This window comes from Gymnoscopelus braueri (genome assembly GCF_963280865.1).
Source record: "Gymnoscopelus braueri genome assembly, chromosome: 9".
Taxonomy (NCBI): domain Eukaryota; kingdom Metazoa; phylum Chordata; class Actinopteri; order Myctophiformes; family Myctophidae; genus Gymnoscopelus; species Gymnoscopelus braueri.
In genome coordinates this window covers 8,196,690-8,212,548 of record NC_137610.1, presented here as the reverse complement: position 1 = coordinate 8,212,548, position 15,859 = coordinate 8,196,690, and the positions used below count along the sequence as shown (strand labels likewise).

The window sequence follows — 15,859 nt, the reverse complement described above, 5'->3', positions numbered from 1 at the left end:
TTAAATAAGGCACATATAGCTACTACCAATATTATTGGTAGTAGCTATATGTGCCTAATTTAATGCATGTAATATAGCCCTAGAATGGCTGTGATATGATATTACATACATTTCATGTATTCCAGGTTGTGGCGCTGCGTGTGTAGGCCTACTCAGCCAATAATTAATTGCTGCTACTTGGAATCAGATATCGTCCTCTAGTTTCATGTCCATTTGAAAGTTCTGGCAGAAAATGTGTGTTTGGTAAATATCTCCACTTTTCCACGAGCTGCTCACAGACAACATTCTCTGAGTCTGCCCAAGATACTGTACAGGTGCGTATCTGGAGTAGGCCTACATTAAATGTATGTAATATCACAGCCAAAACAAATCAGACAGGTAGGGAGACTTTCAGACCATCTTTCATCCATTATTATGATTATTGTGATTATGGTTGTTGTTATTATTATTATTTATATTGTTGTTATTGTTATTATTAATTATTAATATTACCACTATTATTATTATTATTATTATTATCCTCGCGATGGCCTGACCGCCGGCCATCCCTCCAGACTAGTTGTAGAATACAACTCTTTATGATTCTGACGTTTCAATCTACGAGAGTTGTAGGGTTCACGCCCCATGGAGACAGGGACTTTCTGCACTATTCCCCGTAGACACTCCAAACATGTACAAATTGAAAATAAAGGTGCTTACCCCCAAGCCTCAAATGTTAAATGTCTCTAACGTGGTAGTAGTTTAATGTAATAATCCATATCTTACAATAAAGAAGTGTTTTAATGCCGTCTGTGGCCGAACGCCATTTTTTAACCCTCGTTCACTTCCTGTTTACATTTAGTGTAATTCCGGGTTTCACCGGATGCGCCCCGTCACTACCCGTCACTACCCGTCACTACCGCCCATTGGGAACTTCCGACAGAATCGGCCACAGACGACATTAAAACACTTCTTTATTGAAATATATGGATTATTACATTAAACTACTACCGCGTAGAGACAGTTAACATTGCGGCTTGGGGGTAAGCACCTTTATTTTCAATTTGTACATGTTTGGAGTGTCTACGGGGCATAGTGCAGAAAGCCCCTGTCTCAACTCTCGTAGATCGAAAACGTCAGAATCATAAATACGTCTACGAGAGTTGTATTCTACAGCTACCTCCAGACCATGGGATCTAGCGCGAAGCTGATCTAACTGGAACAGGAAGTTGCGTCAGACGGTTGTTGTTGACAGTGTGTGCTAGTCAGCCTAGCATGGTGGTTATGCTTTATTTAATAATAACTAACTAAACGCCTCATCCACCATGAGTTCAGATTCCGACGAGGACAGACATGGGACTAAAAGACCGGCTTCTCCCTCTCAGGTGGGCAGACTGAACACACTGTGAAGTTCTCATTTATTACATAATATACCGTTACTACTGGACCGTTAGCCAGGGGCTAGCACTGCACAGCACTGTACTGTACTGCACTCACCGTGCTGTACATTAGAAACCTATATTGGCAGACAGTGGTGGAAAGTAACTACATGTAGTCAAGTACTGTACTTATGTACAATTTTGATTTTTTTAAACTTTACTGGAGTATTTCCCATCTTCAATACTTTTACTTCTTCTCCACTACATCTCAGAGGAGAGTATTGTACTTTTACTCCTCTACAAACCTCATAGTTACTAGTTACTTTGTAGATTTTTTATTATTATTTAAAAAACATACATTAACCACTTCAGACCTATATATTATACCTGCCAACTCTACTGTTTTCGCCAGGAGACTCCAGTTAGTTGACCATTTCTCCTGGCCGACTCCTGTTCTTCCATTTCTCCTGTTTTGGGGGATTCCACCCTTTTTGTGTCAAAGGCCCATATAAAACCTCCCCTCACTACCCCACTGATATGCAGCCACGGCCATTCATGTTAATTTGCTAGTTCCTTGTGTTTTTGATATGCAAATCACCATGGCAGTATTTGATTGTTATTTTTTTTGGAAGGTGTGAGCGGTCTCTCTCTCTCTCTCTCTCTCTCTCTCTCTCTCTCTCTCTCTCTCTCTCTCTCTCTCTCTCTCTCTCTCTCTCTCTCTCTCTCTCTCTCTCTCTCTGCATGCCACTTTGATTCTGGCACACACACCCCCAAAAAACGATTTCTGTGAAAATGGGAATGTTACTCCTTTACTGTTGCTTTATGTATATTATTATGTCTGGATAAACTCCAGTCCCACATACAGTGTACACATACACTCCATGTATCTCAGTGATACATCGTAATTGAATGCAATTTTAAAGAGATAGTCAGATAGTAAGTTATTAGTGGGAATTAGTGTTTTGGGTGTGTTGATCACCTGCTAGCTGTTAGGCTGAGCAAAACATGATTCTGACCTGATTATATATTATAAATTGGTGGTCACAAGCTCTGGTCCTGGGGATACACCAGTACTGCTGGTTTTCTATCCTTCCATAAACCCTAGTATTGCAGGTTTACTAATTACTATCCTTTTGTGTGAACAGGAGGATGGATCAAGCCAGTGGGCTGAAGCCGATCTCGGGAGTGACGCAAGGAGACAGAAGTTCTTGCGGCTGATGGGCGCCGGAAAGGTCTGTTGGCTTTATTTGTTGCAGACCATAAAGATTTATAATTCTGTTACCGCATTTTATTTACGTACTTATTTGCCTAGGATCACAGGAGTGTAGTCTGGGTAGTAATTTGGAATATTTTGGAATAATCAAATGGCATTTGGAATAATTAATTCCACACAGGCTTGGGAGATATGAAGTAAAAGTGGTATATGGTACCATATTCATGTCTCAATACTGACATGTTTTTTTCTGAAGTTCCAATTCAGCAACATAAACACACACGTTTGCTTTTAGAGCACAAGTCAGATTTTCCCCTTCATCCTTATTTTTGTAGCTGTCTCCATCATGCCAACCAGTTGGCAAGAATAGAAACACCTAGAGTCATAGGGAGGACTCAGGTAATAAATAAAACATAATGGAACATCATGTTCTAAGCTGTTATTGTACAGCACTGATGAGTTTTATTTTTACTCCTCTTCTCAGAAAGAGCATACTGGAAAGCTCTTCATCGGAGACCACAAGTCCACCTCCCATTTCCGAAGCGGTATGTGTTTCTTCATGCTAGAATACAACAAAATGTCTCTGTCTACTTCTATTCTAGCATCTACTTCAAATGAATGGGTAGGTTATTTGGCTTCAATGTTAGCCTTTGAAAACAAGGAATCTTCTTTGGGCTGTGTGGAGTTGTGCAATTGTAGGGTAAACACTATATTTACCAACATTTATATTTATAGAAATGTATTATTGGGCTTGGCACCCCTGTTTTTAGTATTTAGTCATTCTAAAAAAAATGTTTTTTGGTGTGGCTCTGTAGGAGACAAGCTGTGTATAAGAGGGTTTGTCTATGTGTTTCTTTGCCCAGGGCTAATCTCGCAAACTGCTTGAACAATCAGTGCCAAACTTCTTGTGCACGCTGCCAGTATTACATTTATAATGGAGTCAGTGGTGTTCTTTTTGGTTCTGGATAATTGCTAGTTCTATTGACATCCCACTCAGCACACGACACCCTCGGGGTCCTTGGTGATATACACGCCAAGTTCAAGTCGGATTGTCCTTGATATTTTTGCGAGAAAGACAGACAGACACACGCACGCGCGCGCGCACGCACGCACACACACACACACACACACACACACACACACACACACACACACACACACACACACACACACACACACACACACACACACACACACACACACACACACACACACACACACACACACACACACACACTCTTATAGATGGACAGATTACAATATATCCAATAGTGTTAATTTAATGTGATTTGTATTAAAACTTTTACCTGGAAACCAATTAGTAATTAATCGATGGAACGAGCAAACCAAAAGAACATATTTAAGGTTCTAACATCCGTATCGTTAAGTATTTCTGAGTGAAACAGGACAGACAGGCGGGTTATAATGTTGAGAGGAATTTGAGTTGAACATTGACAACTGGGTGTGTCTTTACAAACCTGGAGAATTACATGAACATAATAAAAGTTGAAGATTGATTGAGCGGTGGATGTCATGATATTACTGTTTGACACTGATTGATGCAAGCCTAAGTAAACACAAGTCATTGTGATTTAGAGTAAGAGAACCTGATCAGATTTATAAATAAAGAAAAAAAAGAAAATTGGTATTGTAAATGGCACAACATGACTGATCCTAAAGGGTTAAAAAGGCACTTTTCATTCAATCTTAAAGGTATCATGACATTCATGTTTACACCACATTCAGAATCTTTGTCCTGGTCCTTCAAACGTGTACAAAAAGTTTTAACTGAAAATTCCACTCCAGTGATTCACTGTAGGTGTTTTTGTCTCACATTTCTAAAGCCTTTTCAACTGCAATGAAAAAAGAAATCTTTGCCTGCGGGTGTCGCTGGTGAGGGATTTTGCCTGTCAATCATCGCCTCTGCTCCGCCCCCCCCAAAGGAAAGGATAGGGGAGGGGAGGGGCGAGGAGGAGAGTGGGCGGGATTAATCGACTGTGACCTCACTGTCGAAGGGCCAAGCTCAGATTACTTTTCAGCCTAATTATTCAGAAAACCCCAGACCACAGAAAATCCACTGAATGTTCAAAGTTCAGATTTTTTGGGTGTAATTGAGGTCATAAAACCCCCAAAAAAACAACAAATTAAAAAAGTGAAAATGAATGTCATCGAACCTTTAATGTTAAGCAGCAATAGAATGTGAATACTGATAATCGGGAACGCTCACTGTTGATGGTATGCTGCCTCCCCCTGCAGGCCAAGAGGAGAAGAAGATGAGCTGTGAGCTGGAGATGCAGTACCAACAGGGCATGGATGATAAACTGTCTGGACGCAACCGCAGACACTGTGGACTGGGCTTCAATGAGGTGAGGGGGAGAGAGAGAGAAGGAAAGTAAGTTGAGGGGGGGGGAGAGGGAAAGGAGGAGAGGTAAAGAACGAAGAGGAAAGGAATATTACAGAGGAAAGCAAGGAGTTGAGAGAGGAAAACACTTTGGCCTGAACTTCAGAGAGATGAAGGGAGTCAGAGGGAAGGATGAAGAAACACAGTGATCTACTTTTGAGGGGAAATGCATTAGGGATGGCCAAATGGAGACATTTTATTAACCGATTACCGTTAGGCCTTAACGATTAATTAATCGATAACCGTTAATGGCCAAAATACATTTTATTTCAAAGGGCCAAGTCTATACAGTTTGTTTTTTGTCTCCAGCAGAGTTTCTAGTGTCTCTATCTCTCTCTGGAAGAGGTTGCACATGAACTCTGCAGCCGCACTGAGGCGCTCCAACACAAACAATACAAAGACGAGGAAGAAGAAGAATAAAGTGGAAGTTACGTGTGGTTGCAGGTGTAGACTTGGCCAAAAAACAATTAAAAACATTTTTGGCCCTTATTAAAATATATATATATATACCGTATATATATATTATTTTTTTAAAACTATTAATTATAATCGTTAGTATTAATCGGTTGGCGATTTAACGGCGGCTAACGGTTATCGGTTGGCCATCCCTAAAATGCATTCATAGATACAACACTATTCTGGATGGCATGGCCAAAGGTTAACCCCTAAAAAAGATGGCAATGATTTAAAATACAAAACCAAGTATTCTATCCTATTTCAGCCAACTTATGGTTCATACCTTCTAGTTTGCACCTGAATACATGTGAATACAGATGTTTTTTTATTCGTTTGTTTTTTACTTAAACAGATACAGATAGTGTCATTCCTTCACACCCCTATGTCTAAGCATCATTGGCTACATGAACGATTTACTGTATATGCAAGCTAGTTTGCTTCTTGTTTGATCAATCCGTGAGCTGAATGCAAAATGGTGTCTCATTTATTCTATAGTAACTAGTCTAGACTCTGTGAATGGCTAGCATTTTTATAAAGGATGGATTGCATTGCCCCCTGCTGCCCAATGGCTCTCTTGACAGGAGACATACATGCATACCCATTCACTCAATAAACCGGCAGTAGGCCCAACAACACAAATTAATATTTGCTCATTTATGTGTTCATTGAAATGCGGGACATCTTGCTATAGGATGCAGAAACAAGGTGAAATTGCAGTACTATCCCCCACGATTCACCACATTTTGTCACCCTACCCATAACTTATGGCACACTTGGAAAAACTGAGTTTGATTTTGTTTTTGCATATCTTTGTCTCACTGTCACACATGACAAATTTGTAAGATAGCTGAGAACACAGCTAAGTCAGGTGGAATCACTTTATATACACAATGAATAAGTTACATCAATATCTTAAGCACATTGGACACATTCGATATTAAATAAACACAATTTTATAAGTTACATTTTAAAGGGGCAAATCATTTGTGTGTGTGTGTGTGTGTGTGTGTGTGTGTGTGTGTGTGTGTAAGATAGTGACTCAGTTGATGGAAATCTTGGATGATTTAGTGAGTGATAATTCAGTGTTGTCTTGGCTGCAGAATACTTCTGATAATGGTTTTGTAGAAGCAGAGGCAAAATACAGACAATCCAAAAAGAAAAGTATGACCACATACTTGCATTTCACTGTTTGTATCCGTATGCAGTGACAAATAAACCTTGATTCTTGAAAATCAATACAAGGATAACTTTCAGTAACTAATCTTTCTGTAAATATTACAGTTTAGTTTAGTGAAATATCAAGATAACAAATCCTAATTGTCTTTCACCTTCTACCTCTCCTCCCTCACTTCACCTCTCCAAAGCCTGAGCCTGAGTTTGAGCCCCTCTCTTCCCTGCCACCGGAAAGTCAGACAAATCCAGCTGAGCCAGATAAATCCACCAGCCCAAGAGAAGAAAAGCCCACAGAAGAGCAGGACAAACCCCAGACCGACAAACCTGAGCCAAGCCAGACTTCGGACCAGACCTCGAAGCAGACCTCAGACCAGACCTCGAAGCAGACCTCGAAGCAGGCCTCGGACCAGGCTTTGGACCAAGCCTTGGACCTGGTCCAGCCCGACACGCCACACACAAAAAAGGAGCGTAAACCTGGCCACAAAATGGCTTTTGTCAAGTCAAAATAGGACTGAGTGTGTGTGTGTTACTGTATATGTGTGTGTGCAGGCATAGGGTGAGGAGTTACTTTTTTATGTAACCTTGAAAGACCGATTTGTACATTTCTGTTGTGCATTTTGATGTTTTTTGTTATGTTTTTTTTGGACAGTATTTTCGGAAGTAACCTCTGTCACAGGCATTCACTCGTGATAAGGGAGAGTGAACATTAGTTTTATTTTTTAAATGTGTCAATGCTGAATGAAACTGCAGTGTATTTGACAAGCCAGTTCAGATCGGCGATTGATGATGAGAGTGAGACTGACCTGTTTCAGAACGTTGTGGAGAAAAATGATAGTGGTCGGAACTAGACCTCAGAATGTCTGAAGCCACTTGGATTGTTTAAGCCTGTCAATTAACATATGGATTGCATCAAAAACCTGTTCACATTGTTTTAACCAATATAAAAAAATAGTGGTGTCTAAATAGCCTCACATAGCCAGATGTATCGGAGATCTGCACCTACCAATATGTAGAGAGTTTAAAAATAACTACCTTGCAGAACCAATGCAAAGCCTTTAGGGTGGTCCCTCATATTGGAACAGTATCAGGATTGGTTTTCAAAGCAGTGGGTAATTGTATAGGTCTGTAAGCGGAGGTTTTCTCCGCTGTTCTAGCCCCTACTTTAAATTTAGATGTCTATGTCTACCAATATGTTTAGACATATTGGTAGGCTACTAATATGTTTAGACATATTGGAAGCCAATATGTTGGTTGGCGGAGATCTCTGATACAGCTGGCTATAAAAGACTTCCGAAGGACAAAATGTAGAATGTTTGCCAGACATTGCTATTGAAATAGTAGGCTGTGTGTTTGTGCTTGTCTCCTTGATGTGATCAGGGCAATTGATTTTTTTTTTTTACATTTTGAATGTTTGAGTTTACAGTTTCATTCATTCTCATCACCAATCTTGGATCTAAACTGGCTTTAAGTGTCAAGTAGTCTAATGGTTAGGTTTTGCTGGATGGTGGGCCACTGTGGCTTATTATGACGGTATAACAGTGTTCAACCTACAGTATCACAGGTGGCCACCGTGCGTGCACTATGGATTTTCATCAAATGAAACGATACTTCCCTGCCACTCCGCAGGTGTGATACCTGTCTGATCTACATTCTGAAAACCAATAAAGGGAAGTACCACAGGTCTCAGTTTGGTGTTGGACATGGAAACAAGATAAAATGGGTTCATGTTACAATGTAATTTCTGGGTGGATTCACATGACCGTCAGTGGTATCTGGCTTAATATTCCAAGATTCAAAATGTTATATTACTAGATTTTCAAATCTAGTTTAAAGTGGTCTGTGTATATGGGCATGTTACGTTTGTGACGCCCACGTATACGAGTCCACCATCCGGCGTCCACCCACAAGGCAATTTTAATATAAGATTGTCCAGTCATAAAACAGATTAATGCACAAACAATTTGTGCAACAAATGTCATAGTATGTACAGTATAAGACATATAAACACTTATCAAGACAATCAGTCATCACATTGACCCTTCTAATGTTGTGGTCAACATGAACTGTCACGATGTCATGCTGACATCAGAAGAGAGACTTCACCCCACCCACTCAAATTCATGCTTTATTGGCATGACAGGACAAGAATCTATGCTGCCGGCCAAAGCAATGGTGAACATGATAATTAACTTGGTAAATATACAGTAAGTACTGTTATGTAAATATTAACAATAAACAATTGCTGTAGTGTACTTTCAACATCTACATTTCACAAGTTACTCTGCAAAAAAAAAGTGGTAAACATTGTGCCTGTGTTTATATTAATTTTAATATAATATAATCTGCACATTTGTCACTGTTTCTTTGCATATACAGTTAAATGTATTCTCTGCATTAAACCCATCCTAAGTAACAGGAGCGGTGGGCACGGGGGCAGCGCCTCGGGGGGAGCGGTTAAGGGGTTAAGTGTCTTGCTCAGGGACAAATTGCTGAGGGCTGGAATCGAACCTGTGGGACATTTTGGTCTCCCAGGCAGGCTCTCTAACCATTCAGAATGGCCTGAATGGTTAGAGAGCTGAGTCCAGCAGGTGGCGGTAATGCAACGATTCACGGATACCAACCCCATAAAACCTCTCAAAGAAGAAGAAGAAGGAGGCGAAGAAGAAGAGCTCACGTAAAAGTTAACCAAAAAAAAGATGGACTTTGGACTTTGGACGCAGCCAAACATGTTGGGAGAGACTATACCCGACATAAAAGTCGAGCCACAAGAGGAAGAATACGACGTTAAGAAGACATGCCGCCTGTGTAAAAACAACCTGGTGGTGAACGACGTGATTTCGAACAGCAGAACTTTATTCTGCAGCGGTAACGGCTCCTCAGAGCCGCCGTTAAGTGAGCGTTTCCAGCGGATCGGCGTGGTTCTGCATCACAGACCCGCCGTGAGCAGCGGCAGGATCTGCACCAAGTGTTACAGACTGCTGGTCCGCGTGGAGGAGGCTCAGAGTGTGCTGGACAAATGGAAGGTTGACATTAGTAATAATAACCATGAAGACGATGAGTCAGGGAGGGGGTTTTCATAATAGCCCTGAGAACTGCCTTGGAGGATCTTCAAAATAGTGTTTGCACTTTCTCTCTTTTTGGTCCGTACATCTACGTAAACGTCAGATTTCAAATATAAAGTGCTTGACTCATGGCCATGGATGTTACAATTGTGTACGGGTACGAATAAGTACCCGTATCTTCCGTATTGTTCAATAAAAAGCATTTTAATCCGATTGGTGGCCATTTTCTCCGTGTGCTTTCAACTACGCGACTATCGGTTGGGAGGTGTATTGCACTCTGATACATAATAACTCTGAGAAAATGGCCACTAATCGGATTAAAAGGCTTTTTATTCAACAATACAGAACATACAGGTACTTCTGAGGGCCCGAACATAATTGTAACATCCGTGGCCATGGGGTAAGCACTTTATATTTTAAATCTGAACTTTAATGTAGATGAACGGACCAAAAAGGGAGAAAATGCAAACAGTATGTTGAAGTTCATCCATGACTGTCATATAACATATATAACATATGACATGCATCAGGGCTAGGTTGTCATGACATTTTACTTGACGTTTAGAGGTAGGGTCGTGATTTTCTTTTGTTAAAACAAGTTATATAATTCTATTTGTTCAGTAACAGGGTTTTATTTCTCCCGTCTCTCCAGCTCTTTATTAAACAGAAAATGCATTTTCAAGTTTGGATACCGATTAGATCTAATTGATTGATTGATTGATTGATTGATGTAGTTTATTTAGAAAGACATGAATAGTACATGACAGTACATAACAGTACATGGAAGTACAAATTCACAATACAAGGTCTACTAAACTGGAAACTCTCATTAAGCACTAAGCTTGTTTAAGATGAGAACCCCATGCACACAAATCATGATGTCATATAAGAGGCAGACAGATATACACACTACTATACAGAATGTCATACAAACAGCTTTCAGGTTACTGGTATGACGAGAGAGAAAAAATATATATATATATATACAAAAGAGGAAAATGAAGGAGGGGGGGGTAGGTTAAGACTTAGACAGGGGCCATTTTCGAATTGCAGCCTCCTGAAGGTGTATCTTTAGGGCAGTTTTGAAAGTGAGTAGGGTTTTACACTCCTTTACTCCTTTTGGTAGGGCATTCCACATTTTTGATGAATAGCATGAGAACGAGTTCATACCCTTAGTTGAGCCAAATCTGGGTTGAACATGATTTGTGGAGCTGCCTCTGACTGGTGTTATGATCATGGACTGCATTAACATTTTGGAAGTATTTTGACAAATACAGGGGGATCCCAATGTTGTGGTGTATCTTGAAGACCAGGCCCATAGCAAGTTGCTGTACTCTGTCCTCAACCCTAAGCCATCCAATCCTAGCAAAATGAGCAGGGGTTAGATGGGTTCTGTGATTGAGGCCAAGAAGTAGCCTTACAAGTTTGTTTTGGGATGTTTGGAGCCTTGTTTTTAAGGCCTTGGAGGTGTTGTGATACCATGAAGTGCATGCATAATCATAATGACCTTGAATGAGGGCCCCTGCAAGAATCTTCAGAGTATTCTTACTGACTAGGCGATCAATCCTCCACAAATAGCGTGTTGTTTGGTTGACATTTTTGATAACTTTTTCGGCGTTTTTGTTACCAGAGAGGTTTGCCTCCAAGATGGAGCCCAGGTAGGTAATTTCATCCTTTCTTTTGATGACATCATCACCCACTTTGATCGTGAAACTCTCTGCCTTGCTAAGGTTAGGACTGGACCCAAAGAGGATGGATTCAGTTTTACCCAGGTGTAATGAAAGTTTGTTGTCAGAGAGCCAGATGCAGATCTTGTTGAGTTCGGAGCTGAGAGTTTTCTCAACCTGCAGCCTGTCCCTGTCCGAGACTAGCAGGGCCGAGTCATCTGCGAACAGGAACAGCTTGCAGTCGCAGGCCGATGACATGTCATTCACATATATCAGGAACAGTAAAGGTCCTAGTATACTTCCTTGTGGGACACCACAAGTCACAGGGAGGGGGGGGACTGGGTGCCGTTTACTTCCACCACTTGCTCCCTCCCTTCCAGGTAGGATCTCATCCAGTTCACTGACGTATCATCAAAACCTATTGCTTTGAGCTTATTGATCATAATTGGGTGATTGACGGTGTCAAAGGCCTTCTGGAGGTCCAGCATGACCATGCCGCAATATTTGCCCTTGTCGACATCTTGTTTGATAGAGTCGTTCAAATAGAGAAGGCATGTGTCAGTGGAGTGGTTTGTTCTGAAACCAGATTGGAATTTGTAGATTAGATTTTTTTCGGCAAGATACTTATCGACCATATCGTTCATAGACTATTTTTTCCATGACTTTCGAGATGGAGCTAAGAATAGAAATAGGGCGGTAGTTGCCAGGGTCTAATTTGTTTCCTTTTTTGTACAGAGGGGTCACCCTTGCTTTTTTGAAGTCGTTAGGGACCCGTCCCTGTATGATGGAGAGGTTTATTATGTGGGTAATGACTGGAGCAATGGAGGCGGCCGAGTCTTTTAGAAATTTGGCGGGGATATTGTCGAGGCCTGTGGCTTTGTGTTGGTGAAGAGAGCACTACATTTTTTAAACACCTCTTCTGTTTTCACAGGGGAGAGTTTAAAATCATCTTTGCGTACACCCTGTTTTTCGTAAAATGCGTCAACATGCTCTTCACCATAGCACCCAGAGTGAGGGAGAGAGCACTCACACAGTATACAGAATAAACAAGTGAAATTGGAAGTGATGACACAAAGAAATGAGCAGACACAGACAGACAATATTGGAACTGGAACACTATAAAATGAAGCTGATAAATGGATACTCTCTCCCGATTGGCTGAAATTGGGAACCCACCTGCAAATGTATTTTCTTTTTATTAAAAAGCTGAAGTTGAACTTGAACTTGAAGAAAACTCGGACGATGAAGGTTCGAGAAGAGGAGGAGGAGAGAAGAGGAAGGAAAGTGATGATGACGAGATGCCAACAGCACAGATGCCACCGAAAAAGATGAGGCTTGGCCGTGCCGTGTCATATCGTAGCAGCACAACAGAGGTATGAATCAATTCAATGGATTCATGAAAACTAATGCTTAAGAGTCTAAATAATGCTTCAGTTATACTTTATTGAACGATGAAGGCTGGCATCATACTTCTTTTTTTAAGTAAATTTATGTCGAAAAAGCTTTCAAAATATTGTAGTGAAGAAAAAGTATAATATTTGCCTATCAGATGCAGTGGAACACACACACACACACACACACACACACACACACACACACACACACACACACACACACACACACACACACACACACACACACACACACACACACACACACACACACACACACACACACACACACACTCTCTACTATGCTATAGTAGCTCTGTCTGACCGTTAGCTGCTAACATGCAATTATAATGCTTCATAGTTGTTAATATAAGCATGTAACGATAGATTTTACAGCAAATCTGTTATAGTTACAGTTATATACTGTACCAACATTGGCGCGCATAGTTTTGCTGTGGGTTAAAGCTGCAGTCCGTACGTTTTATGTCCTGTCCCGATGGAGAGAAGTTAATTAGTCCCAGATCCTACTGAAAATGATCTGTCTTTATTTGATTGTGTTCTTTCAGGTGTTCATCAAGTACCCCAGTAACCCTAGGACACATAGATACAGGTATAGTCATCAAGTACCCCAGTACGCCTAGGACACAGAGATACAGGTATAGTGTTCATCAAGTACCCCAGTACGCCTAGGACACAGAAATATTGTGTTCTTTAACCCACTCAATCCGGGAAAGCATCTGTGACATTTTTGATTTGATGATCTATATACAACACAGGCCCGGCGCCAGGATGAAATGACTGAGGGTGCAGTTGAAAATTGTGAGGGTGCACACCAGTCTCGCAGAGACACGTGCGAAGCGCGTGAAAATTTGCGGTTATTGCGCGGATTGTGGCCATTTTTGGGTGTTTTTTTGTTACTTTATTTCGGTTTTAGTGTTAGGGTTAGGTTAGGCTTATGTTATTTAATTATTATTTTTGCCTGATTTTACCGATTTTCTTTTATCAAAAAATTAATTATAAAAAAATGAAATTTAATTTTTTTTCCCAAAATAAACTGAGGGGGCACAATTTGAAACTGAGGGTGCCAGGCCCCCTCAGGCCCCCTCAGGCCCCCCCGTGGCGCCGGGCCTGATACAACAGATGTTTTTCAGAAAACTCTTAGGATTTAGAACAGTGGTTTAGAACAGTGATTTAGAACAGTGGTTCTCAAACATAGCAGATATACAAGCTCACAGTGTGTCACTTCGTGCCACGCTGTGAGCTTGTACATCTGCTATTTTTGAGCATTTAAAAAAAAACTTTTTTTTTACTTTCTTAATACAAATCGAGATTCCGGGGGTCCCTGGCACAAAACATTTTCAGATGGGGTGGGGGGGGGGTCCACTCCGCGGCCAAATACACATCATTTTGGTGGTCCTTAGCACAAAAAGAACTACTGATTTAGGAGGCATTTGTAGAATCAGTCTTAAGGGGTTAACCCATTAAGACCGGGAAAGCTACTTCATTTTTAGATTTCTTTGGCTATTAAAAAAATTGCTGATCTACAAGCTCAGGCTACGAGCTTGTAGATCTTTTGTTTAGAAAAAATCGTGAACATTAACATTAATACATTTTGTGCAAATCTTTGAATATATTTAAATGTTTTTTTAAAGCAAACATTTGTAACTCAAATCTTTGCTTCTGGGGATTCTAAAATGTCTTCTAAATCCTAACAGCTTTTCTCTCTTTTTTTTTTTTTTACTTGTGTTGCTACTGTATATATATCGGTGATTCTCAAACGTTTTCATGTCAAGGACCACCCAAAATTATTTGTATTGGGTCGCGGACCCCCATCTCAACATTTTTTGTTCCAGGGATACCCCCCCCCCCCAAAAGCAAAGATTTGAGTTAAAAGTGTGTATATATATATATATATATATACTCAAAGATTTGCACACATTATCACAATTTGTTTTAAAAAAATAGCAGATCTACAAGCTCATATGAGCTTGTAGATCTGCTATTTTTGAATAGCCAAAGAAATCTAAAAATGACACAGATTCTTTCCCGGTCTAAATAGGTTAAAATGTGTCTGAATTATCCCGTAAGGGATGAGCTGTGTTGAGGCAGCCGGACATGAAAATAGAATAATTCTTTCATTCATTCATACAGGTGTGACTGTGACATCAGTGGAGTGATCAACAACTTGGCAAAGGGCCGCTTCGCCACGGCGGCCAAGCTGATGGTGCACCACGAGCGTCTGATGGCGGCGCTCAAACCGGTGATGGCGGCGGTTATCGACAAGGAATGCCAGCACCTCTGCCATCCGGCTCAAGGCTTCGTGCTGTGGAAGTCCTCTCCGGAAGAGCTGAAGCGTTTCTCCTTAGAAGACCTCAGGGAGGATTTGGAGCAACTGGTGCCGTTTATGTTCTCGGTGATGTGCGCCATCTCCGGGACGCAACGCAGCCACGCGTGTGCGGCCGCGGCCATCGCCTTTTCGAGGGAGGGACAACCATCTTTCGGCCTTTTCGTACTACATCGACCGCGTGCTGCGCCGCGGCGGCGCCAGAAAGGCAGTCTTCACGCGTCTAAGCAGGATGGGGATTAGCACCACACATCACACCGCTGTCCGTAAGCTACGCCTGGGACAATTACCGCAATACTGCGGATATGTGATGCATAAAGGTTTTTAATTACATTTTTATACTTAAGACAATATCATTAACTCTTTCATTGCCACGGACGGGAATTCCCGTCCGATTCTTTTTAAATTGTTTTATAAAAGATTGTGCTGTTCTCTGTCACCCGTCCACTTCCTGTTTATTAGTTTCCTGGAAACGCTTGTATCTTGATCTTGTTTTGTATCTTGTTTTGCCCTGGATTCGGCGAGACACCGTAGTTTCAACGTGCTCTAACAAAGGAAAGCACAGTGCCGGTTATACATTTTTTTTCTCTGGACGACGAACAGTGATCCCCTTTGCGTTTACCTACGGTCTGACAAGCGATCATAATATATATAAATGTTCTGTGGCCAGCATTCTTTAAGGAAGATGCTTTTTCAGCGTGCCTGTAACATGGAAAATTAAAAAGAGGGGGGCGGGGGTTAGGCTTTGCTGTGTCATTTTGATAAAAGGTCTTCTATTTCATTTGGGGGGGGGG

General features: G+C 41.1%; 2 protein-coding genes across 2 annotated transcripts; both read left to right on the top strand.

The window, feature by feature from the left end:
• Nucleotides 1-1,230: 1,230 nt before the first annotated feature.
• Nucleotides 1,231-8,281, top strand: cUnh11orf58 (chromosome Un C11orf58 homolog). Its single transcript, XM_080436742.1, has 5 exons — nt 1,231-1,364; nt 2,504-2,590; nt 3,056-3,116; nt 4,828-4,937; nt 6,793-8,281. The coding sequence occupies exons 1-5, from the start codon at nt 1,305-1,307 to the stop codon at nt 7,108-7,110; spliced, it is 636 nt and encodes a 211-aa protein (XP_080292868.1). The 5' UTR covers nt 1,231-1,304; the 3' UTR covers nt 7,111-8,281.
• A 4,072-nt stretch (nt 8,282-12,353) lies between these two features.
• Nucleotides 12,354-15,308, top strand: LOC308092155 (uncharacterized protein; the record flags this gene model as incomplete). Its single annotated transcript, XM_080438008.1, has 3 exons — nt 12,354-12,703; nt 13,288-13,331; nt 14,873-15,308. The coding sequence occupies exons 1-3, from the start codon at nt 12,629-12,631 to the stop codon at nt 15,306-15,308; spliced, it is 555 nt and encodes a 184-aa protein (XP_080294134.1). The 5' UTR covers nt 12,354-12,628.
• Between the last annotated feature and the right edge of the window lie 551 nt (nt 15,309-15,859).